The sequence below is a fragment of the Apaloderma vittatum genome, unplaced genomic scaffold (assembly GCF_000703405.1).
Source record: "Apaloderma vittatum isolate BGI_N311 unplaced genomic scaffold, ASM70340v1 scaffold20003, whole genome shotgun sequence".
NCBI classification, from domain to species: Eukaryota; Metazoa; Chordata; class Aves; order Trogoniformes; family Trogonidae; genus Apaloderma; species Apaloderma vittatum.
The window spans coordinates 89,400-115,721 of NW_009706667.1; the positions used below are offsets into that span (position 1 = coordinate 89,400).

Here is a 26,322-nt window from a genome sequence, read left to right on the forward strand (position 1 = left end):
GGGTAAAATATTAGAAAACCAGCATCTCTGCATAGACATTTCATGGGCAGGATTGCAGGATTTTTCCCAGTGCAGGAAAACTTAAAAAAAAAACACCACAAAACCCTCTTTTTTTCTTCCATTTAATAGGTTTAGCTCTGTTCCTTTATATGAAGCTTCTAGATTTTATAGCATTTCACTAGGTCTCTTGCTGCAGCTTTTGAACCTTAAATTAAATTGGGATTCATTACTGTATCTACAAGAGGGGAAGTGGACAGAATGCAATACAGGTGTGCTGAAGACAGATCAGAATAAGGACCTAGAGCACAAATACATACCAGAACAACTGGGTTTTTTCTAGCTGATGTGACTCATCTTCACATAATGGGAAATTTTAGCTCTCGAGAGTTTGTGAGCAATAGCGGTATTTACAGTGAGTTTTTGTATGCTGAAGTTACACATTTTCACAGCAACATATAATTTTGGAAGTTATGATAGTCCGTAAGTCATAAGGCACATTTCCTCCTACTTACTAGATAACACAGGTAATTGCCTTTAATTTTTTTTCCTAAAGATTGTTTTAATTTTAAAATCAGCAGCCATTGGTAAATAAGCAGGACTGCCTTGTCTTCCTTTCACAAGCAAATTTTTTTAAGCCTTTTATACAGATTTTGGTTGTTGGGACAGCTTTACTCACTTGGAGGTGCATTTATGTTCATATGAACAATAGCAGTATTCTGAGTATCTTCAGTCTGAAAATAATTAAAGAGAGGTTTTTGTTGTTTTGGTTTTTTTTAATGTCAGCGATTTCTTAGATAGAGAACAACTACCTGAATCCTAATTTTTGGTTTGGCACTTTTTTCCCTTTAGGTTTTATGGCAGGCATACAGAGGAACCCCCAAATGTCACAGTATGGACCTCAGCAAACTGGACCTTCCATGTCACCACACCCCTCACCTGGAGGCCAAGTGCATCCTGGAATCGGTAGCTTTCAGCAGAGTAATTCAAGTGGTACTTATGGGCCTCACATGAGCCAGTACGGACCACAAGGTAAAAAGTTTGCTGATAATATATATGATAATTTTAATTTTTTTTGTTTATTTATTTGTACAATATGTATGTGTTTTGTAGGTAGGTAGGTATGTGATTCCTTAAAAACAAGAAACACACACACAAGACCCTCCCTAAAAAAAGCCTAAGCAAACAAAACTGTCATCCAGAGGTGGAGCTGCACCTTGTGAAAGAAGCTGCTTCTGTTATTAGCACCTTCTTCTGTATAAAAATAGTGACCTTAACCTGGAGAAGGAAATGATGAATCTGTTGCATTGCCAGAGCCATTGTTTAGGAACCCGAGCATGTCATCTCTGCGATGAGGCCGCGTTTCACCAAGCATGGAATAAGGGTCACAACACCAATCCCAAAATAGGACTTCTTTTCTTAGATGAAATCCCAAGGCCAATCTGAAATTGCATGGCGACGGTGAGGGTTAAAGTCTTCTAACGAGCATAATAATACAGCGGCTACTGTGGGAATATAATATTGAGCTCTAGCACATACGGTTTGTGAATCTTAACTAACCCTTCAGACTGAGAGAGACAGTTCCTTTTATTTTGCTTGTTTGACAGAATCGTTGGAGGACTAAAACAAAAATAGAATACACAATTTCTGCCCCTGGACAACCTTGAACTTGGCTATTGTTTTGCCTTTAATGGATAACCTTCATAAAGTATGCATCTGTTGAGGGGTTTAATGAAGTTGAAGTCAAGCCACAGAATATGTAAGGGGCAGCGTTTTCTTTAGTGGTACATAAAGAAGCTTTTCTATTTCAGCACTTCCTACTATTGCTTTCTAACTTAAATCCTCAAAAAGAACTGGAGCCAGCGATGGGAAATTCTGTAAGGGCTCGATGGCTTGCCTGTGCTATCAGGGATGGTTATTTTAGTCTCCAGAGTTTCTGAGAACTATTCTGATGTTTGTTTGCAGGGAGCCTTGCTGTCCTGCACAATGTTCCTTTCTGTTTCGTCTCCGGCTAGCGTTTGCTAGAGCACAAGGCTACAAGCCAAGATTTCCCAGTTTCTAATTTTGGCTCTGCCTTTTACACCCATCTTTCACCGTAGGCAAGTAGATTCATTTCTCTGCTTCGCTTTCCTTAACTGTAAAATGGGGCTAGTAATGCCTCGTAGCCATGTGTGAAGATTAATTACCTAACTCGACTGGTGCTTCCCTTTTATTTGGAAAGCGTTTTGTGGCCATAAAGTGCTGTCCAAGTGCTTATTTTTATCTGCACTGTGAGCAACTAGCTTAACTGGTAAAAATCCAGTGGATTTATGATGTGCTATCCTGACTTCCAGCTGTACTGCTGCTGCTGAGATTCCGAACCATGGGAATAGTGGGTGTCAAGTGCAGTAAAACATTAGACATCCACACTGATTGAATGGAAAGGTTTTTGTACTAAATCAATGCGTTTAAGTAACACACCGAATACTACTTTCTTTTTTGCTCGAGTTCAGCAGTTCTTTTCCTCCCTCTGTGGATGAAAGTGCCTATGTAATGATTTTATGGGTCGCGGTCAGGAAGGGACGGCTATTAAAAAGTGAACTTGAGGGGCAGGAAGAAAATGAGCATCATTGTCATTAAAAGGCAGTTTCAGAAGGGTCTGGTGAATAGTGCGGTGCATGAAAGGCGTATTCTTCTGCCAGCTCTTGGAGAGTACCAGTGATCCTGTGCACTGGTCATCATAAAATTAGGGCCCTGCAGACTTCCAGCTCTACAGGTAACAAATGGAGCAGAAGAATACGATGTTGTCACCAGGCTAATGTGGCTATTAATAAAATCCAGGGATGAAGGTGGTGGCATTTCAAAGTCATGTATTTACCTGCATTTAAGTTCTTAATAGCATTTTTCATTTTTAATGGAAGTAATCTGTAATTACAACTCTTAACATACCCTCTTACAGAGCACAGATATATACCAGCAGTGATGAACATATAATAATGTTAACCCCATTTGCCTTTTATTTCCAAAATAACAAATATATTAAAAATTGCCTCGGGTTGCAGCCAGGTTGCTAAACTATTAAACTAAAATAATTCTTAAAGATTCTATTTGTTTTACATATTTTGTTCACATAGGTGTCCCTCCAGAAAATTGTTAAGCATAGGCTGAGTTTGACAGGACTACTTGTATTTTTCTGTACACGTCAAAGCGTTCCGTGACACTAAGCTGTTAGTTCAAATGCCACATTTCTCCATATGCTGTCCTGAAAACAGCTGCTCAAGCCTACTGTCCTTTCTCTGCAGTGGAATTGCTCACCGTAGTAAAGACTACACAAGTCCTTTTGCGTTGGAGGAATTAGCTCCAAGTTCATGAGAGCAGAATGGTCCATTTTGTGCATAAGGTTGATTTATTTGGTTTTTGTTTGTTTACGTGACACTTAGATCTATAATAAGAATAGAATACATTTTCCCAGGAAGCAGTTCTGTATTGGGGACCTAGTCCAACCCCGTGAAACTGTTTCCTACAAAAATGAAAAATGGCTTTGGCTCCACACTTCCCTGTGTCTGTGACACAACGTGGGAGCATGTGATACAGGACATTAGTTTTAATTTTGTATTAAATCCTTGCATTTTCCTGTCCTCAAGAAAAAAAAAACAACGAAAAACAAACCACAGAGCAAGAGTGGAAGTTGTTACTGAAAGGAACAGTCTCTTTGGTTTATATTTGGACAACATCTTGCTCGGGGGCTGATGAAGCTCTGGTCTATGACCCGGCAATCAAACTGCTGCCGCAGCAAAATGTCCCTTAAATGCACTCTGGAGAGCAGTCGAATGCTGTAGTCAGTTGGGTCTTTTAAGACAGGGGCAGAGAAAAATTCCCTGTGGATCAGTAAAACATGTCAGAAATGCATCCTGTCTCCCCAACTTCTCCTACTCAATTCAGCAGTAAAACTGTTCTGATTGGGTATAACAAAGAGACAAACCAGTACCAAATATATTTGAACTGCAACCCCAAAACTTCACAGTGGGTTAAACCCTATTTTGTTCATGATAATGTGAACTGAGTATTTGTGCTTTGTAACCTTTAACGTTGGACTCATTTCATAAAAGCACTTTGCTCTAGCTCCCATTGATTTTAATGCCGGATGTTAATTAAAGTGGTAGTAGCATCTTAAGGATGAGATGCCTTAAGCATCTCAGGAGTCTGGATCTCCAAAGCCAGACCCACATAAACAACAGCCGGCAGAGTTAAGACTTAAGCATCAGCTGTATCTACTGGAATCCTCTAGGTAAAATAGTTTCAAAGGAATTCAGAACAAAATGTTTAAATTGTCTGTAGGATAAAAGTTTGATGGATAAGCGCAGGCATAAAAAACTTCTAAAATTATTCTAAGATACTATTTTTAGTACTGTGAATCTGACCTATGTCTCTAAAGCAGAGAGCAAAACTAAGAGGTAGTTCTCAAGTGTCTCCCTTTTCAGCTTGCCTAGAAATGGCAACATATCACAGCACTTTGTTCAGCAAACCTGGACAAAGTGGACCAGAGTTTCAGTAGCAAGTATAAACATCTGTCTTTGGCAGGTTTTTAGTAGGCTTTATATTTTATCTTCATACGCCTTTTTTTTTTCTTCCTGATTACAGTTACTGCTTTGATTTTTCTCATGCATTTGAGATGCTGTCTCTCTGGGTACACTTCTACTCTGCCAAGGGGGAGTTGGAATCAAAAATCCCTCGGATATGGAGGGGAGGAGTTGTTCAGTAGCATTGTACAGCCGCCGTTGCCAGACTTGTACCCACTTGAAAAGTGTGGGCTCTTGGACTTGGCTGCCTGACACGTCCAGCTGATGTGGGCTGGCCTAGCATCTGCTGCATTCATTGTGTTTAATGCTGCATCCATCTGTTTTCTGTCAAAGCCACTGCCAACAAATTACTAATCTATTAGAGAAACATGGAAATAAGATTGCACTCCTCATTCCTGGCAATTCCGCTTGTATTTTGTTTGGCTTTTATTTTGCCTTTTTTTTTTTGCCTTTTTTTTTTGTGATCTGGGAAAGGTGTAAGAATAGCTAGTACTTGAGGTATTGAGGAAATGCTTAGGGAAAAAAGAAATTGGCAAAAACATTGAAACTTGTTTTCCTTACTGAAAGATACCACTTCCCTGTGCTCTTGGACGTGTATCCCTGGAGATGAATGATTAGGAGCTATTTTAACGGAGCCACATATTTTTATGGAGAAGATTCCACTGCTTTTTCTGTGTTGTGCTTAGGCTGGAGAAGCCAAAGCACGAAAGAAGAGATTTTTTGTCCCAATTGAAAATAGCATCAAAACAGCAATAGGATTTAGCATTGGTGCTTGCTCCTCCAACCATGCTGCTGAACTGTACTTCATAGACCCTAACTGACAAAACAAATCAGCATTATTTAAATTGGACTGACAGTAGCTCCCAGTGATTATGGATATCGGGTCTGCTAGTCTAGGGAGGGAATTTGGTTCAGTTTGGGAAGCAGGGTTGCTAACAGAATGTACATAAAATGTGCTAACTGGCTGTGCGTAATCTTTGAGTACACTTATACACCATCTTGCTGCATTACATTTTTCTTGCACAAAGCAGCTGGAAAACCAGAGCGACGTCCAGGCTGTGTGTTACGCCTGTAACCCTGAGCAGAGCAGTATGAAACCAGTGAACCCTTCAGCCTGTGGTCACATGTGTTGGATCAGAAGCGAGGCCTGAGCAGGTCTCAGCAACCAAAACTGTGGCTGGGGGCAATGGCTCACTGAACAGAAAATAGTCAGCTGCCAGCAGCCAAGCCTGGAGGAGGAGAAGTGACAGCGCAGTCTAAGGTCAGCGTAAAGCTGAATCCGGAGCCTTTCATCTCTGTTGAACTATGTATTGGGGATCCTTCTGCGAAGACCCCAGGGCAGGAACTCATTTTCTAAAACAGAAGAGAATTGTTCCTCTGTTTCCTTGGGCAGTATAGGTCTCACGCATTCTTGCTGAGGAGAACTTGAAGCAGAGTGAGTCAGTTACCAGGTGGGGAGGACTATCCAAAGCACAGCAGCAGAAGCATGTTAATTAATTATATGTGCATTCAGATGATGGATGAATGTATTTATTTTAAATATAAACAAGAGTTGCACGCCACCAACTCTTCTGACTGGTAGCTGGGGCCTGAGGAGAGACGTGGCTGATCTCCACGTTCAGAGGAAGAGTCCAGGGGCTGCTGCCTTTGAACAGGCGTGGGAATCTCTGAGAGGAGTCGGGAAACTCTGCTCTGCGGCATCCCACAGGGAGGGAACGGATCGTGTTTCCCCTAATCTGGATGAGATGGAAATACAGACAAGTCAAAACTGATGACTGAAGTAGTGTAATGTGATCCGTTTCCTAAAATACTTTTCTATCATATCTTTACCTTTTTTTTTTTTTCTCTCTTTCTCATGCTGCTTGGGTTGGTTTCTATAACACTGAATGATGCTGTACACTCACTTTTTCTTGAGCTTTTAACATGATAGGAAAATCAACACTCAGTTGAGTTAAGCTGCTGCAAGTGGAGCAGTTTACTCCAATGACAGCATAGATTGGGATCTGCCGTGTTTTCATGCCATCCTTCATAAAGCACCTGTTTATATTAGCGTCTTTGTACTATTGCTGATTACTCTTGTAATACTGGTTTTCCCAGAGGAGGCCTTCTGTAAGCTGCCACCCATTCTGCTGGCATAGCCAAACTTTGGATTTACCAGGAAGGCAGAGTAGGAGGGAGCAGGAGTGTTTCTCAGCATCATGCAGCCATCCTTACCGATCTGTGCCAAAGCATCTCTGACAGAAATGGGCAGAACTGTTAGGAGCAAGAAGCTAGTGAGAATAGCCCATTGCCAAAATTGCAGAAAGATGAAGAATGAGAACACAAAATTGCAAAAATAAGATTCTCCCTTGAGCTTATGTAACGGGTTTCTTACATGCCATGTATCTCTTTACTGCATAAAGCGATTTTGTGCTGTGTTGTTAACCCTCTGGAGGCTGTGCTTTTCTATATTTACTGTTATTCTGTGTCATATATTAGGCAGAAAATGTTTGTGGGTACATGAAAACCATGTTCATAAGATCATTTGGGTTGGAAGGGTTCTCAGGAATTGTTCTTGGCTGACCTTGTATTCAAATCGGGGTCAGATATAAGATCAGAGCAGGTTACTCATGGCTTTATCCAAAAACCTCTGAGGAGGGAGTTTGCACAACCTCCCTGGGCAGTTTGTTCCACTGTTTGTTTGTCCTCATGGTAAAGAAGTTCTGACTTCAAGGCCAGTGTGGTTCACTTTAGTTCACATGTGTAAGTTCCGCAGCTGCTGACTTCCTGTATAGAAACATTTGCACCAAAGTTTAATGTTTCTCTCTGTGCTTTTTTATCACCTTATTCAGGAAACTACTCCAGACCACCGACATACAGCGGCGTGCCCAACACAAGTTACAGCGGCCCAGGACCCGGCATGGGTATAAATGCCAACAGTCAGATGCATGGACAAGGGCCAAGCCAGCCTTGCGGTACCATGCCCCTGGGACGGATGCCATCAGCTGGGATGCAGAGCAGACCATTTCCTGGAAACATGAGCAGTATGACCCCCAATTCTCCTGGCATGTCTCAGCAGGGAGGCCCCGGGATGGGCCCACCCATGCCAACTGTGAACCGTAAGGCACAGGAGGCGGCTGCTGCAGTGATGCAAGCTGCTGCAAACTCTGCTCAGAGCAGGTATGAGTCCAGGTGACAGGAGTTTAAATGAGTACGAATGTTTTCCTTGTCGTTTCTGAAGTAATTTATATGTGTTCTACCTGTGCCCTTGTCTCTGGGAGGAGATGGTGTGTGTGGGAAGAATACTTCTTCCTTAAACACGAGGGGAGAGCATGCTATCGTGTGTATGCTATCGTGTGTATGAGTTATCCTCTCAAAAAGCAGCTGTCACGGTGGAGATAACAGCCACTTCCAGTTTGGTTCTTGGCACTTTAGGCTTTAGGAAAACCCACAGGGTTGGGGTGACATTAGGAGTTGAAAACAAGCCCTCTGCAACTTAAAATTGATTAGCTGGATATATACTGTTTATCTCCGGTAGAGAGAGTGCCAACATGTCCTTGGCGGTTTGCCCTTGCCAGAGAGTAAGGAAGCTTGTGAAGCTGCCCATCAACTCCTGCATTTATTGTTGGGAGCAGCAGTGCTGATGGCAGTTCTCTGCTATGGGATGAGCTTGTTCTAAGGCAGCCGTGCAGAGGGGGAGAGGAGGGCAGGCTGAGGGGAGCAGCTGGAGGGGAAAGGGAGAAGGAGGCATAAAAGTAATCTGTACTTATCTGGAGTTCATAACTGCCAGTTATGCATCTGTAACGGAGAACCTGCAAACAGGATTGTAGAGGTTGGAGCCGTCATATGTCTTCTTGTCTCCCCTTTAGGCGGCATCACTGCATGTTGCCTTTTGTCCATGGATTTTGGCAAAGGCATTTTTCTGTCTGTGGTTATCCTTAAGATGCCTGAATACTTGAAATGAAATCATATTTTCAGGGGAATTTTTCGGATGAATTAATGTCCACATTTCCCTGTACTCAAATAACTGCTGGCACATTTGTTATCTTTCTTTCTGTTACAAGAAGCTCCCCTACGTTTGAGAATTACACAAAGCTCGTTGCACTGTTCTGGTGAGCATGTTTATGATTGTGTGTGTATTAAGCATCTTGCATTTATACGTATATGCGTACACAGATGCACTTATATGCATACAGGTATTTATCATTCAAGTGTTTGAGGACACTAGAGTTGCTCAAATTCTGAGACACAATACAAAACCAGAAGTGTTTTGTATTGTGTCCCCCATATGTGTTGCTTTCTTATTTTGCGAGTTCAGAAGGCAGGTGGCTTCTAGTGATAAGCAATAGACAACTGCTAAAACAATAACAGTAAATTTAGTGCACTTCATGTTCCCGTTCAGTAAAATAGAACCATGCTCCCTTAAAATAGACCATATTCCAGCAGATATCTGTGAACCAGCAGTCTATTGCTTATGTTGGTTGCTTTAACAGACCTGTCTAGTAGGATTTGCAAAAGTCTGCTTCTGTCTGTCTGGTTTAAGCTATAAGCTGATAGGTCAGACTCGAAGGAATAAATGGGCAATTGCTGCAACTGCAGGAACACTTTCTTTATAATTGTGTAATGAGAGGAAAAGCTCACGTTTGTTGGTCTTTACAGCAAGAAAAAGCTTTGTGTTAAGCAAAAAGCACTTGGTTATGATTCAGCTTACACTCTGGGCATAGTGTGTGGTGTTTGATCAAAAATTAGGTTAAATGATTACTGCTCCTATCCTAACCCTTCCTCCCAAGTCAGTTTTGTAAAACTGCTTTTGATTTCTAGCTTTGCCTAAGCAAAAACTGCACTGTTCCAGAGCTTTTCCATCAACATACTGCCCATTCCAATGATCTAGCACCTGTGGAAGGGCTGAGCAGTTGTCGAATTTCTATTGCAGATAGTGGCAAAAGGGCTATTTCTAAACTGCAAATTGAGTGAAACCTGTCGCACCTCTTTGATTCGGGGAGGTTGCAAGCACAGTTTTCCTCTTTGATCTCAAGGCAGCCGTGGGGGCGAAAGCACAATGGCTTTTGGCTGTTCCTGCGAGTCCTCCATACTTCCAAGTATGGAAGGAACATACTTGACAGTGATTCATATTTGTGATACAGAGCAAACCCAAAGAGGCGGGTTTTTTGTTCTGCTTTAGGCCACAGTACATTAGGTCACCTGCTTATCCTAGCCATTCTGGGGCTGGTGGATGCCCCATGTTTTCTTCAGAGCACCCCAACTATGCCAATGCTCATGGTCTCTTGGTGCACCAGCCTGACCGGTACAGGTAGGTAGCAGTGTAAACTGGACTTGCTGTGGAACTTGGGGCAGTTTTTTTTTAATGTTTGTGAACATGCCATCTGGGTGCCGAAGCAATATAAAAATCATGCAAAAGATGCACAAATAATTGCATCGTAGAGGGTATTTTAGTTTTATGTTTTCTTTTTGGTGACAGTACGATGAAAATCTGCATGTCACTCGGGCACACACCTGTATGACTCTTGGCATGGCTCCATTTCCTTGTGCCTGAGAGGGAAATGAAGAACCTCATCACTGAGAAGGAATGAGATCCCTCCTTCCCCTGACCTGGGCGTTATCTTTCTCCCCTCACCGTTGGTGTTCTTGTCTCGCAGTGGTGCTTTGCAACCTCATTTTATTGTCTAGGTGGTGCTATTGTCATTGCTGCCTGAGCAGTGAGCTGCAGCCCCTAAAGTGTGGTCCCTTTCTGAGAGGTGGTGTACTGCAGGAGCAATGACAGGGGTTTTTAATGGGATTTTCAAGAAAGTTTTATTTCATTGTAGTTGAGCGTGCATGTGTTTGAAGAATTTCAGTTAGTCGCTAGAACAACTTCTAGGATCACCAAGTATCCAGTGCAAAACTTTCGCCTGAAATGCAGCTACTCTTTTCTAACTAGAGTCCTTCACTCTCTGATTTCTACAACCATATTGTGAATTACAGCACTGGGAGAAAGTATCTGCATTGGCTCCCAGCCTGTTGCTCCCTCACAAGGAAGTCTGGCTTCAGCTGAGATTCAAGTTTCACAAACTTTCCCTGCCATTGTGTTATTTCAGTTGTTACCTCCACAGGAAATCTGTAATACCCAAATTATTGCTAACTTCATGGTTATTAGTGAGCTTTAATTACTAGTTTTCTGTAGCTGTTTTTGGTTGTTGGGGGTTTTTTTTCCTTAGTAACATCATTCATATATGTGCGTATGAAAAAGTATGAAGTAAACCAGGAAATTCAATCACAAGTCTACTGGTTCTCCTGTTTGAAAAGCAGAAATTAGTGAAATGGAAGAGCACTCACACCATACTATTTCATCTAACTGGAAAGGCATCCACTGTTACGTGCCAAATACTCATGAATAGTATCCAGCCTTTTTCTTTTGAATGTTTTGAGTTTATAAGATTCAGCTCTGGGGTTCAAAAACTGTTGGATTTTTTTTTTTTACTATAAAATGCACCCCTCTATGTAGAATTAAGAAGAAAATGGAATGGTTGTGTCAGAATCATGATTACACAGCAGGATTTCTGTACAAGTTGGTTGTGATCCCCTTCAAGGTCAACTTGTTGAATCAGTAGCCAAGTATCAATAGGGGAGAGAAATTTATCTTCAGCTGTTAATCCACAGGATCTGTCCTTTACCAACTCAGGAGTCTCATTTAGACATAGAAAGCTGGTTTGCCTCTGCCTTGCCAAGCCATGCTAAGCATCTGTGTAAAATGAATTTAAATGGCAAGCATCAGAATAAAATCACTTCCACTGGGGCAGAAAATCAATGTTCGTTAACCAGGGCTGGATGATCGAGATCTGAGTGTCAGCCAGTTATACCTAGGTATCATCCTCAGTGCAGACCACCCCCCTTTTAATTAGTGAAGATACAATCATATAAATAAATGTGATGGCTGTGGAATATATAAGCTTACGCTATTTGAATTAGCCTTTGACCTCACCTTGAGGCCTGCTCTGTGTTAAGCTTAGATTAATTTCTACAGCTGCATAATACCTTCCCTGTAACCTAAAATCTTACAATGTGCTAGTCTGTCTTGTGCACGGAGGCCAGTATTTCCCAAATGGTACCTAGCATGTCGGCCTAAAGAAAAGAAAGGGGTTTTTAAGACCTCTTCATTGAGCCAGCAGTATCTGTGGTTTCACGCTTATTTTTAGGAAGACAGTGTGAAGGAACTGCAGAACAGTGTTTTTCTATCTGACTTGGTCTCAGCTCACCCATAGACTGGTAAGGACTGTATGTTGAAGACCTAATATATTCACTGAACTCCAAGGAAAGACTTTTCATAACTTGGGTGGTTGTTGGCCGAGACCCCAAGGGCTGGTCCTGCTGCTAGAGCTTAGATCCCAGCGGAGGCCTGGGAGGACCAGGTGGCTCCAAAAAAAAAGTCAACTATCACACTCTAGTTCTTAAAACAATACATGTATTTATAGTGATGGATAAGGATTTTTGTGTGTACAGACCTGCATGCAGTAAGCCTTCAGTAAAAGCAAACCATTTTTTGGGCAAATGAGATAGCATTTTCCCTGTTGATGTGGCAGGAAGGTTGGATTAGGTGATCTCTAAGGTCCCTTCCAACGTAGGCCATTATGTGATTCTGTGAAATTTAGCCAGTATCTTCTAGTGCCAGCCAATTTTGAGTTCCTTAGTTTGTAGATGCTCGACTTGAAACTTTTGGGACTATGTGTTCACTGGCTGTGAGCTTTTGTTTCTTCCTGTAAGTGCCCAGCACACACTGTTGAAAATCAATCATTAGGTTGACACCTGAAGTCAACAGGCATTTTTGGAGCTAGATGCTTGTCATCCTCATTTTCAGTGTCTCTAACGCTAGCAGTGAGTCCTATTCTGAGCATGCTGTCTTAGCAGTTGAAAGTCTGACTGTAGTATTCAGAAGAGTAAAAATGTAATTGTAAAAATACCTGGCTTACATGCTGTTAGCAGTGTGGCCTCAGGAAGATGTAATTCAGTACTAGCTGGCTGTAAAATACACATCCAACTGGATGCTAAAATGAGTCCCTTGCTGGTGCAACTACAGTTATCAATCCCTGAACTAATTACTATAAAATGAGATTGGATGTTCCTACATGAGGAGCAGTCCTACCTTTGAAGGCAGAATATGATTCTCGGGATTGCATGTTGCAATTTTGTAAATTAAAGCAATTTTTTTTGTAGATGGAATGAATTTAGAATTCGGTGTCATTGATTTTAGAGGAGACAATTTAGACGTAGTAGTTGATTAAACTGAGGAATTGGAATCCAGCTTAGCTATTTGCAACCTCTGGCCATTTTAAGTCCTGGTCATTGGGTTGCTAAATTGAGGTGGATATTTACATTATTCTCTGCCGCTGCCTGTGCCGCCTGAGAAATAGTGTTCAGTCTCTAGTAGTGTGCAGTGTTGCATTACATTGACATACTTTTAGGTTCTTGGGAACATGGTTCTAGTTCAAAACTGCTTAGCAGCTAGTCAGATACTACTGCCACATCATGGTGAGGTCAGAAGAATTTAGGCAAGTTTTCATTCGGCCTTAAAACTGATCTATAAAAGCTGCAGCGGTATTAGAGAATTTTCAGCATGCAGAGAAAAAGTTACGATTGTGTAAAGGAGTTTAAAATGTGCATTCTTTTATGTCTTCTCTTTAGTCCGTGTGTGTGTGTGTGTGTGCGTGCACGTGCACGCTTGTGCAGATACAGGCAGACTAACCTTCCATCAGCATTTCTCTCCTGCTATGTATGTATAATTCATATTCCATGTCGCTCGTGCCAGCAAAGCACTTTTTCCGTATTATTTTCTCCAACAGCAGGGTAATGCAGCACTGCTGATGGACTAGAAGGTACTGGTGAGGAAATATAGTAATGGACATAGTGCATTAAAATGTCAAAAGGAAAAAGAACGAGGCGGAAATGGGGAATAAATTTTTAAAAAAGAATAATAATATAAATAAAAAACAGAACTCTTTTAGGTGTTTTACATCTTAGAGCCTGTCAATTTGTATGCAGTATTTTCCAGTCTGGCCCTTTTGATCTTGAAACATGGGTTTAAAATTCTAATTGTGATTTAAAAAGCTGTGGTTATGTAGCAGGAAGACTTGAAGTGCTACAGTAAAACTTAGCATCTTTAATCCCTGGAGAGAGTATATATTTTCCATTGTTTTCCCTTTTCCCCTTAAGCTTGGAGGTGCTGTTCTTCTCTGCTGGGAAGTGCAGTGGAGTGCAGGAAGGTTAAGTACTCATTCAAGTTTCTTTGCTTATTCAAACCAGGCTACTTCTAGATGAAAGGCTGCCAACTGTGAAATCCCCAAAGTAAACTAGGCTAAGATAGGACTGGTAGCCATAATTGGAGCCGGTGCCAGTACGTTATCTGTTGCCTTTGAAATAAGCCCCTAGCAGAAAGGCTCTTTCCGCTGGGTCTTTTATTTAACAGTCAGTCGCGGGAGGGAGTTACTCCTGTTCAAATTCAGGCCATTCACAATTCTCCAGCCTCAAGGTGTCCGGTCATTTCCCCTTTACCCTGCTCCTTTACCCCTTTTCCCCACTCCCAGGCTTCTGATTTCCTTTAGGGATCCAGGTGGATCACCCTGAAAGGAGCCTGGCTTTGCTTTCTGTTAGCGCTGCTTGAACATCAGCAGTACATTTCAGTCCATGGAAGTACATTTGGAAAAAAAAACACCACAGAATCTAGGTGTAGTTGCAACTGGATGAAGGGGTATTGCTTCTTGACTGCACGGTGTTTCTGTGAACTCCAAATAGCTGTGGTGCTTGCTCCACCTGAGCCCCTGGCAGTGGGTGGAATATTTTCTCTCTGCACCAAGTTTCTCTGTGATTTGAGCGGAGTCCACATATTACATTAATGCTTAATGTAATTGTAATTTCTAAGGGAGCCATTAATCGCTATTGATATATTTTTCTTCAAAAGGACCCATGCTTCTTCCCTCTTCATGAGAAGTATTCATTTATATCAAACTGAATTTTTATTCTTTCTTTTCTGAAAGGGTGCTTCCTTGCCTTCTGTGTTGCTTTTCAAAGCAGAACCATATATGGCATTTTTCAACAATGTATTAGGAGGGGCGAAGTACAATTTAGCTTATATATATTTACTGTAGTCAAAGGAGAGCTGGAAATCACACTTTTGTGATTATTTTTTTGAAATGGAGATGTATTTTGCAGATCAGCTTAAAATTCCTGGTAAAATCACATAAGGATTGGAAGAAACTTTACATGCTGAGCTAACCAAAGCCATTTCTTTTGGGAGACTAAGAGAAACACATTTTTATCTCGAGTTTTGTTTTACTAAAAGGTAAATCCATCATTTTGAAGCCCTGGATGTCACCATGCTGCAGAGCTCATTCAGGCAACTGGTGATTTGGGGAGGCACTTTTTTCTCTTTTGGTTACTCATCAATCAAGTAGACTGTTGTATGCTGCTCATGCCATTAGAGATTAACCACAAACCTCAAGATTCCTACTCCTTCCCTCCTTTGGAAAGTAACCATTCTTAAATTGTGAAAGCAGGAGCATGTTGGGAAGGAACGGTGATTTTCAGAGTCATGAATGAGTTTTCATTCATCTTAGAGGCACTTGTAATTCAATTACTATTGTTTCAGGATTATTATTGGCTTGATTTGGTTATTTAGGACAGCTGTCGCCCTTTAGAGAGGTACTAATTGTTTTGAAACACAATTGTGGTGTAGGATTCTGTAGTTTATTAACATTCTGCCTCAGAGTGGAATGTTACATAGAAGTTCTGTAACTCAAAAGGTGATCATTAGGTCATTAAGAATGCAGTACTTCATCAGTTGTTATTGTATAAAAGTAAACAATAAGGAAGGACTTTAGATTGAGTACGTTTTCTTGGGTGGCAAGGAATGTTTCAGATGAGGAAACTGGATTTTCACATTGTCTTTTGCCTATTAGCTGGAAGATCTACTAGTTTAAATCACAGCACAAGTCAGAGGAAAAAAAAAATAAAAGCCACCAAACAGGAGAATAGCCATCTGTTTAATGGGACTCATGAAGAAAGCTAATTCCGTGACTGCTCTGTGTGATTTGACACATACATTGTGCAAGTACCAAGACTGTGATTGAACAGCCGAAGATTTTTGTGACAGAAGGGGAGAGACATAAAAAATGGTAGGAGGGTTTCAGGTTTTAGAGCAGTTTGAAGGTTTTAGGTTGGTTTACAGTGGTGATAGTTGAGAGAAAATTAAACATTGTATTTTTTTTAGCAATGCTACCTGGGGAAATGTGAGTGGGAAGAGCCCTTTATTGATGGAGCTTGGATGGAAGCATCAGTTCTAACTGGACATATAAGTAACCATGTAAGAATCATATTAAATAATAACATAACAGCAATAAGATTCAGTGATGGCCAGCAGTCTCACTAACACATAAAATACCTGTTGCAGTTGTCACAGTAGGTTTCAGGCATCTTCTGAGCGAAAGATGAAGAAAAGAGCCAGCTGAAACCACACTGACAAATGCACCACATTGCTCTTGTGAAACCGTCTGGAGTGCCAAAGTGCTGAGAGTGCTGGTAATAGTGGTAGTAATAATATTGATAAACATATAACAGCTCCAGGCTGTTGGGCAAAGATAGGTAAGTGAAAATGTGTCTGCTGCTAAATCCCCCTGGAGAACTTCCTCACTGTACTGTGGCACACGCACGGTTGCGTTCAGCGTGCTGTCAGCCAGATGACATGTTACTATGAGAAGACACACTGAAGAGCTGGCATGAAATGATCAGGGTTTTATTAGATTTTCGGTTGTTTGCCAGCACAGTGAGCTCTGCGGGGCTGCAGCGGTGCTCAGACACGGTGCAAGGGCAGGACTGAGCACAGTAAGAACGTGGTGAGAGACGGCAGGATGTCCACATCCCCAGGTGGAAGACAAGGAGGCTCAGGGGTTGAGCCTTTCCTGAGGCAACACCCCAGCAGAGGAAATTGAATCAGTGTCCTTAGCTTTCTGTGGCATTTTAGCACCACGCTTTGGTGACCTCCTGGATGTTCATGTGCCGGGAACAGACTCTTACCCACTTTCAAGTAATCGTTGTGGGAGAGAGTTCATAGGGCCTTCCGCCTTTTTAATACAGCTATTTATAAACATGCCCAAAAACAGAAGGTGCATAGTGAGAGTCATATGAGTCATTCCCATTTGGATATCGAGTCACACTGGGCTAAATCACCCTTCTTGGCATTCTCGTTCAGATTGACTGCATCATGCCACACAGGGCAAATTTCTTTTTTCACTGCGGACCCGGTTCATGCATGCTCCTGCTTGCCGGGCAGATGACAGCAGCCCTCTTTTACCCATCACACACTCCACTTTGGCTAAGAAGCATCTCTCCTCAGCACTCAGATATTATGTCTGATGGGGACAGTGCGCAAGCAGCTGCCATTAGAGCTGCTGTCTAAATCCATGTTGTCAGGAAGGTAGGCAGGGGTCACTAAGAGCGGAGCTGTGATGGGATTACAAGCCATTTGACTTGGCCCGCTTTTCCGTAGTCCCATGTTTTCTGTCACACGGCATGATAGTGTATTTATCCAGAGTAGGTTGCACTTAGTACAGAGGGCTCGGTGGTTCTTATACAAGTAATTTCAAATACAGAGGTCTTGCTGCACTTGTGAGAGTGTTCCATAGTAAAGGCATTCCAAGGAAGCCCTGTGAGTTTGAAGACTGGTGACCAAATGCTGTCGTCATTGTGAGATGCAGACCAAAAAAATTTTAGTTGACACAGAAGGAGCTTTGCAAAAACAAAATTAAATAGCTGCAACCCAAAAAACAGCAAAATAAGCAAGCAAACCCAAAACTACAGTATTTCGCTAAGTATCCTTCATGTTTTTCAGTTACACACCCTTGTATCATTAGGATCAAATGAAGTTAAGGATTTCTTTTTCTGCAGACTTGTGCTGCGTTTTCCTCACTGCACTCAACTACTTTATTCTTCTGGCCATATTTTAGACCATTATTAATCTTGAATGTCTTCCTCAGTTTTTGTTCTCTGCAAAATGGGATAGGGAGATTTATTCTGATCACAGCGTGCATTCAGCAGTACGAATGTTGTGTAGCTGTGTTGTCATTAGCATCAATACTCGTGAATTACATGTGCCTCTTGTTTTGCTCTTTCAGCGCATGATGTGGTGTGACACTCATGCGTTTTATTGGGCTTCAGATGGCTACCAAGTAGGTAGCCCATCAGGCAGATGGTTTCACTGGAAGAATGGTTAATGTGATGACAATAGCATGTGACCAAGCAATAGGCTTTTGTGGCTGCTTTTCTGAGGGGCTGAGCATTGAATCAGCCTGGTAGGAACAACTGATTTTTATGTTTCTTTTTCCCCCGCGATTGTATGTTAGTGAAATCTAAGTAGCGGTGATGATGGTAATGGCACAAGTATTTGCATAATCAGAAGAAAAGGAATATGGTTAGAAAAGCTATGTCTGTTATTCTTCCAAAAAGTGTCTTACACAATAATATTGAGATCAGCCAGACAAAGAAAACAGGCTGTGTGCTTGGTCAGACTGCAGTGGATTACAAGGTGATGTGCACTGTCACATAATTATGATGCTGGAGAATTATTCCCCATTTTAGTCTTGCCATTTAGATCCAGTCATTGGGAAGAACAGTTTGGTGTTGGTTCTGTGTGCCCAGTGTCAGCTGAAACACACACGCCAGTACAAATCTGGGAGCTTTTTCATTTTTATTTCCTAGTGTTTTGTCAGTGTCAGCATGTTTCAGAGCTTTGGCCTCTCCTTTCACGCATACGCACACACATAAAAGTATAAAGTTTTCTTTTTCCTTCTAGCTTGAAAAATGGAAAAAATTACATGGCATACCTACCATCAGCTGTCATGGTTGATTTTTAAAAAACTTTGTTATTGCACTAACACAGGTTAGTACACTTACAGTAGCAGCTAACGAGAGGGGGATGCTTGACTTTCAGATATAGCGATGTTACACTGCTTTATTTTATTTACATGGGAACTGCCTTTAATGCCATTTTATAGCTGCTCAAGTTAATATTCATATTTTGTGTGTCTTGGCCTGTACTAATGCTAATGCACCAATGAGCTTCCCGTCAGAGCAAAGTAAGCAACGTAGGGGTTTATTTTCCCTTGCTCTCTTCTCCCTCCTCCAGTTCTCCCATACCCCCGATGACAGAAGCAGTTTAACTTCTTCAAGGAAGCCCATAATGTAGCAAGAAGGAAAATCCATAAAAAAAGAGGATGTGTATCTGCATGCACATGTTTATGTGTAAATTCTCGAGGGAGAAAGCATTCACAGGTCTCACTACTGAATTACTCTCATTATAATAACCCATTTGGTGTCAAAGTATGACAGATTATAAGCGCTTAAGGCTAGTCCGAGCTCAAGACAGATTTAAATAAAGTACTTCTGGTTATTGTGCAGGTCAGTGTGTTTAAATAACAACCCCCCAAATCATACTTTGACATTTAAAAGAGAGAGGAAATATTGTCATGCTGCAGACCTGGCACAGATAAGCACAGGGCAATTTGGTCAGTACACTGTGATTTGTGAGTGCAGCCTAACGCAGTCATTTTCACAGTTTGTAATCAAGTAGCCACCTTAGCAGTGTGTCAGCATTAAAAAAAAAAAATGTTCCTTTTAAAATGTTTACACAAATTACTCCCCTGAGGTGCTGCAGTGCATTCGCTGCAAAACTGATGTAGGTTAAAGATCTGGAGTAGAAATGGCAAACTTCCATGAGCTTGTGGGCCTATTTATTTTTTTTTTTACCAGCCAGTTGCTCAGATGGCCAGGTTATAGTAACAGGATAATTTTTCCGGTCTGGTGCCTAAGGCAAGATAACGGGGAGAAATCCCTATGTTATGTGAGTGCTATGGGAAGTGCAGAGGTACCAAAATAGTAATTGGTGCAAGCTTGTGTCCAGCAGGATGTGTGAGGTGTGACTCTGGCAGCTGTTCCTGCCTGGGCCACGTACCTCCTCTCAGCTTCCGTCCTTGCAGCACTGCTCCCTCAGCATCACCCCGCTGTGCCAGGCTCCTGGCCGGGGTGGCCACCTCAGAGCCTGGCCCTGTCTCACAGCCATGTGCACAAGCAGAGGAGCTGCAGGAAGGCACATCTCTGGTAGCACCCAGCTTTTGAGGCTCCCCTGTGAATCCCACCCTTCCTGCAGGCAGACCTGGATGAGGAGTTTCATATTTGTGCTGGAGGGGCCTTCCCTGTGTTTACGCTGAGAGTAGTGACTCTCTGTGTATTCCTCCATCCTCCTCCTCCTGCATTTCTGTTCCATCTCCCTTATCAAGAGCACCCGTCATCCTCCTAGCCTTAAAAACCTTTGGCATCCAGTGAGGATGCTCCCAGACATCATTGTTTCCCCTTCATTTCCATCTCTTCCTTCTCCGCACAAACTCTCCTCACCTCTAGCACTTCTAGACTCTCCATCTCTGAACCCTTCTTCTGTTCCCTACATGTTTCTCTGCTCAGCTCGCCTCTGTGCTCAGGCTGCCACAGGGCTCATTAGAGAAGCTGGATCGTTTTTTCTGACTGCGTGCAATGGTGCAGGTTTAGACAGAGAGAGAGCACAGTGTCAGAAACATGCCAGAAAATCCACAGAAAGTTGTAGAACTTGATCCCTCTGCACACAGCAAAAACCTGAGTGTTTTCCATGGAGACCTTATAGCGGCCTTCCGCTACTTAAGGGGGACCTTGGGGCAGGACTCTTTATCAGTAATAGGATGAGGGGTAACAGTTCTCTACTGAAAGATTGAGATTAGATGTGAGGAAGAAATTCTTTATTGTGAGATTGGTGAGACGCTGGAGCAGGTTGCCCAGAGAAGCTGTGGATGCCCCATCCCTGGCAGTGTCCAAGGCCAGGTTGGATGGGGCTTTGAGCAGCCTGGTCTAGTGGGAGGTGTCCCTGCCCATGGCTGGGGGGTTGGCAGTAGAAGATCTTTAAGGTCCCTTGCAACCCAAACCATTCTGTGATTCTACTCTGTGATTGTGTGACACGTTTCTATATGAAAATTTGAGTCTTTATTTTCTGTCCTGCTGAGAAGCGTAATCCACTTTTATGATTGCCCATAGCTAAACCACACTTGGCTCTGGACTCAGTTCTGTAATGAGTTCAAATTTATTCAAGTCTGAGGAAGACAACAGTAAAAACCTTCATCAGGTAGCAACACCGGAGAGGTATTAAATTGCATACCAGCAAGGATTAAACAGAAGGGTGTTGCAGAGTGACTTCTGTGTAGCAGTCAGCGACAACGCACTAACCTACTGATGATTTCAGATCCAATTAAAGGAAGACATCTCAGTATAAGAGATGCTGCTGCAGCTGTGATCACTCGTGTGCTCCTTTGTATTGTCAGTGCTCTTCTTTCTTGCAATTTCTTTGTTCTGCTTTTTAACAATGACCAGATCTCACATGTCATCTCCTCTCTTTAAATACATGGACTTCTGCATTAGCTCAGAAGACACAATTAGATCTGATGGTACTTGTTTTGCAGAGAAAAGAGATTAAGTGCAGATTAAGCTTCGGGTAGACTGCAAATGATGGAAAACAAAAGAGCAGAACAGGACCATCTTAAAAGGGAATGTTTTAAATTTGACCAATTGTATTTTGGACCCAGTAGTACACCAGAGTATCAGCAGCACAATGAAGCTGACAATCCAGGATCATAGGGTCACTCAGGCTGGAATGAACCTCAGGAGATCTCTGGTCCAACCTCCTCCTCAGCATTCTCAGCTGAGAACTCAGGGCTTTATCCAGATGGGTTTCGAAAACCTCGGAGGACAGAGATTGCACAACCCCTCTGGGCCAACAGATCTAGTGCCTGACTGTTTTCACTGGGAAAAAGGTTTCCTTTCATCCTGTCTGAAATTCTTATGTTTTAACTCTTGCCTGTTGTGTCCCATCCTCCCACCGTGCCCCACGGTGAAGATCCCAGCTTCTTCTTGCTGACCTCATTTTAGGTGCTGGGGAGACTGCTCTTGGGTTGCTCTCAAAAGCTGTCTCTTGCCCCAGGCTGGGCTAGCTCACATCCTTCAGCCCCTCCGGGGTGAGTGCTCAAGCCCTGACTATCTAAGGGGTCCTCTGCTAAACCCACTCCAGTTTATCTTCATCTTTCCTTTCCTGGGAGACCCAAAGCTGGACACAACACTCTAGATGGAGTCTAATGAGTGCCGAGCCTTAAGGCAGGGATGCTCAGTTCCCTCCATCTCCTGGCTCTGCTCCTGGTCACACAGCCCGGAACGGAGTTGGCCCTCGCTGCTGCCAGGGCACTCTGCTGGCTCCTGCTCAGCTCCCTGTCTGCCAAGATGCCCAGGGGCTTTTCAGCAAAGCCGCTCCCCCTAGTCAAGCCCCAGCCGGCACCACTGCAGGGGCCTTGTCCTTCCCAGGTGCAGGACCTTGCACTTGTCCCTGTTGACTTTCTTAAGGCTCCTTTTGGCATGTTCCTCCAGGCTGTCTGGGTCCCCCTGGGCGGAAGCCCTTTCCTCCAGCATAACAACTGGCTGCAGCATTATGCAAGTGCTGTGAATTACTAAATTGTCAACAGTAAATAAACAACAGAAAGCAAGCGGATTCCCCTCCTTCCCATTTCTAATCTCTTCCATTTGCTGAATACTTGTGGATCCCCTTGTCACAGCAGAGCAGAAAAAAGAAATGTGTAGTCTTAAGTATAGTGTTTAAATTGATAGCATAATCCTAAATTTGTATTGGCCCAGCTGCCTTTTCTTCTAAATGGGGAAAAATGCGTGATCTGGCATCACAGTATTGGAGGAGTTAGAGCTGGAAAATACCTGGCAGGTCATCTAGTTCATATGCAATGCAGGATTTATCTGACCAGTACGTCTTCTGCTGTATTGTTTGTGGGCAGAGGTGTCAAGTATTGGGGTTTCCTTCATTCCTTGGAGGGCAACTGCATGTCGCCATGAAGACATTTTTTCATTATACTCAGCATAAGTGTTTCTCTCCTTAATTTCTTCCTATTACTCCTAATTATCACTTGCGTCATCTCTAAGCAACCTAGCCATTGGTGTTTATGCGGTAAATATTGTCAAAATGCATACTTAACTGGGTTTGTTCTGCTATGGAATTCGTAGCCGGTCAGTTGAATTTTTGCCATTAGATATCACTACATGTACAGCAGATGGTTTTTAAAAGACTTAATTTTTATGTAGCCTCATAGAAAAATGGAGGAGAGTAAGAGAGAGTCCGGTAGGATCCTTTGAGATAACTACTTTTTAAATAGTATGTTGGATATGCCTTTACTAAAAGCAGCACAGAAGGAAACATAAGATTTTTGACTTAACTCCAACAACCAACAGATGATGCTGTGACCTTAAGCATATATAAATATGTTTAGCAGCTGCTGTGTAACATATTTATAAGTGTTTAGTGACCTGGAGGTTAATCAAAATGAGTTTGGTGATCTCAGCTCAGTTCTTAATGGACTCCACTTCATATTATAGCACTGATGCGGCACAATTTGTCACAGTCGGCAGTCTTTACTCAAAGGAGACCCACTGTGGAGTGAGAATTAAAGGCTGAAGTAATACCTGATTATTTCTCCCTAAAGAAACTTTCCATTCCAAGCCATCGTAGAGCAGAATAATACGTGGAGGAGCTCTCTGCTGTGCACTGCACCCAATCTCAGGATAAAATAACGTTTACTCTTACAGGATGTCGCCTTTCAGCATTACTGAATTAGCTCACGTCAGTGCTTTGATAGGGGACCAGGGAAGGACAAAGTTCTGCCAGGGGTGGTGCTGAGTCTTTTCACTTGCTGGGCTTTTTGCAGAGGTGGAGAGCTGTGTCCGTTCCAAGTGCGGCATTACATGGGAGGATGAAAGGGAAAGGTGTTGCCTTGCCAGATGAAATTTCGGAATTAGGTTCTGCCATTCAGGCCTTTCTGGGTACAGAAGCATTTTTTTAGGCTTCAGTTGTTTTCTTGCTGTCCTGGCCAAAGCTAGTATATTCCATTTATGTAATTTCCACTCCCTGTCTAAACTGGAAATAGTTTCCTACTTTTTGATTTAAAGCTGTTGTACAGCAGTGTGCTTTCATGAGCTAAATTGAGATTGATGTCCATAGTGGGTAACATGAAACAGGTTGTGCCTCAATTTGAGACAATGGAACAGCCGCACAGCTCAGAAGATATACACGATGCAGGAAATAATAGTATTGAAATATTAGGAGGGAAGGACCAATTCTATCTTACCTGCAAGGTGCCTATCTCCCATGAATTTTTAAAGCAAAAGGAGGATATTGGAGAGGTAGAGATACCTGTAGAGACTTCTGTCTTTCCAGAATCTCAGCCTTAGTCCATAAAAGAACCTTTCAACGTACATTGCTTCTTCCATAACGTGTACAAATACACTTGCACAATTTCTTCATTTTCACTACTAACTTTACCCAGTAATGGAAAGGATCTTGCTCACCCAGCATAGAAAGAACTTTTCAGTTAATTGGGTTTGTTGAAATACAGCGATTTTCAGCTAGAAAGGGGAGTGGGAGTGTTTAAGATATAGTATTTACATAAGAAAAGCTTTATTGTGTGATTGAAATCTTTTAAAGTTGTTGCCAAATGGTCCTGCTCTTCTCTCTTCCCTTTGTAATTTTCCCTTGGAGCATTGCACCACTGTGCATTTTAAATCTTTTCCCTCCACTACTCATCCTAAGCTTCATCAGGGAAATGACATTGTATGGCAGTTGTCTCCTTCATATCAAAAGAACGCTTTTGCTTCTTTGCAAGAGTGAATAAAAGTTTGTCTTCAGAGAGCAAAGGACAAAACTGACTTGGAAGAAGATGCTTTATTTAGATAACACATTCTCTTTTCCTTTGAAGAAATTCACAATGTGTCAAGAAAAATTAGGCCAAATAGTGCTTTAATGGTCCTCCTCCTGTACCTCCTAAAAAGAGAAATCTACCAATTTCATTAAGAATCTGCCATGAGTTCGAAGAAGACAAGAAGCCACTGAAGTTATTCAGGGTTGTTGGTTTGGAGGTTGTCTACTTTGTTTGAATACTGTGTAATAATGAAAAGTAGAATTTATACTAAAACTCCATCTTGGTACCAAGACATGCCTGTAGGATAAAATTAAATGCTTTATTTTTCATGAGGAAAAAAAAAAGCTGACAGGTGCCAAAGCTGTGTGAAGGAGTAGTTGCTTCATTTCTTGTCTCCTTTATTTGGAAAAACAGCATAAATTTAGAGGGGGTACACTGATGAAACAGATCTGAGTTTTGTATTTTCCTATGTAGGCTATGAATATACAAGTGAGTATATTTTCTCATGTGGTTTTTTTTATATCTATGATTTTATATGGTTAAGTCTATATCCGTATACATATAATATGTGCCGTCTTCAACTATACCAAGAAAAGGTAGATAATTGTGTTATGGACTAAAAGAATAAAAGGTTACTTTTTAAATTCGGTCATGCATTACATCAGGTTACTCTGCTTACTTGAACTTGATTATTTTCTTCCTTATGTCTCAGTTTATCTATGGAATTTGAAAAATCAAGGACAAAGCGTACTGAGATAGTTTTAGAACTTTAGATAAGGTTTAACCTTAAAATATCCGCTCTGAAGATGTGGAGAACTAGGTAAGGGCTTCATTCGGGGAAGTTTTTCAGAAAAACTTAGTCTCAGTTATGAAAGCATTATACAGATACGTGGTTCATTTTCAAAACCAAAATAGTTCTGCTGAGGTTTCTTGTCTCAACAAAGTGTAGTATGTGTGCAGTTTTTTGAAAGATTGGACATAGATGGCATGTACAAAAGATGAACATAGCGGTAACAACAGACACAGAAATCTGAAGGAGATTCTGTGGTACTCATTTTTCTTCTGGTCACTTCACTGTTTTTGAAGCCTGGTAGGTAAGGATTTCTATTACATGATCAAAATTGCAATTCACTGGAATTTTTTTATGCCAGCACTGAGTTCTGATTTTGGCTCCTGATCACATTGCTGTCCATTCACAGGATAAATAATGAGTTGTATATATCTGCGGATTGGTTGTGACATATAAAGACATAGTATACATCACTTAAAATCTGTGTTCAGTCCAGTTCTGTCTAGACATATGGCATTTGAGACTAATTCGAAGCTCCCCGTGTAGGTAAAGGAACTAATCGCGTGCCTTCTCCTTAGCTGTTTGTGAGCAGCAGGCGATGTAGTCTGTGACAAACCACTGCTTCTCCAGCAACGAGGTACGTAATGAGACGTCGTGTGTGTGCTTTCTTCTCGCAGGCAAGGCAATTTTCCTGCCATGAATCAGAGTGGAATGATGGGATCCAGCTCCCCCTACACTCAGCCGATGAACAACAGCTCTGGCTTGATGAACCCGCAGGCTCCTTCGTACAGCATGGCCCCCAACATGGTGAACAGTTCAAATGGTGGGTAACCTTTCCCCAATGGCCTTCCTCCGTAAACTTGCTTGACAACACCAGCCCTGGGCTGGTGGCAGAGGATTATTAGCCTTCTTTGTTCAAGTCACCCCTGTTTGGGTAGTTTGGAGTGATTTGAAGCTAAGCTAAGCTATTTGTGGGGGTTTTTTTGTATAGTAACTCACATATTTTTCATTAAGTCCTTTTGCACAGCATGTAGATGATGAGTACAATGTTTTGAACAGCTCCAGCAACACTCGGACCCAGTTTGACGTAGGTGTTGACTAGCAAGTATATGTGTATTTGTGTGTATGTGTCTGCAAGAGGAGGAAGGAAAAAATCTCATCTTTTAAGAGGCTTCTATTACTTTTCAGTGTC

General features: G+C 42.0%; 1 protein-coding gene across 1 annotated transcript in view; it reads left to right on the forward strand.

The window, feature by feature from the left end:
- Positions 1-25,953, forward strand: part of LOC104268807 (AT-rich interactive domain-containing protein 1B-like) — a gene marked incomplete at both ends in the record, with an annotated part of 57,460 nt that extends 31,507 nt beyond the window's left edge. The window contains 3 exons of the mRNA XM_009865886.1: positions 850-1,029; positions 7,388-7,715; positions 25,808-25,953. Of these exons, the coding sequence (XP_009864188.1) occupies positions 850-1,029; positions 7,388-7,715; positions 25,808-25,953 (654 nt within the window). The remainder of the gene's footprint in view (positions 1-849; positions 1,030-7,387; positions 7,716-25,807) is intronic.
- Positions 25,954-26,322: the final 369 nt, after the last annotated feature.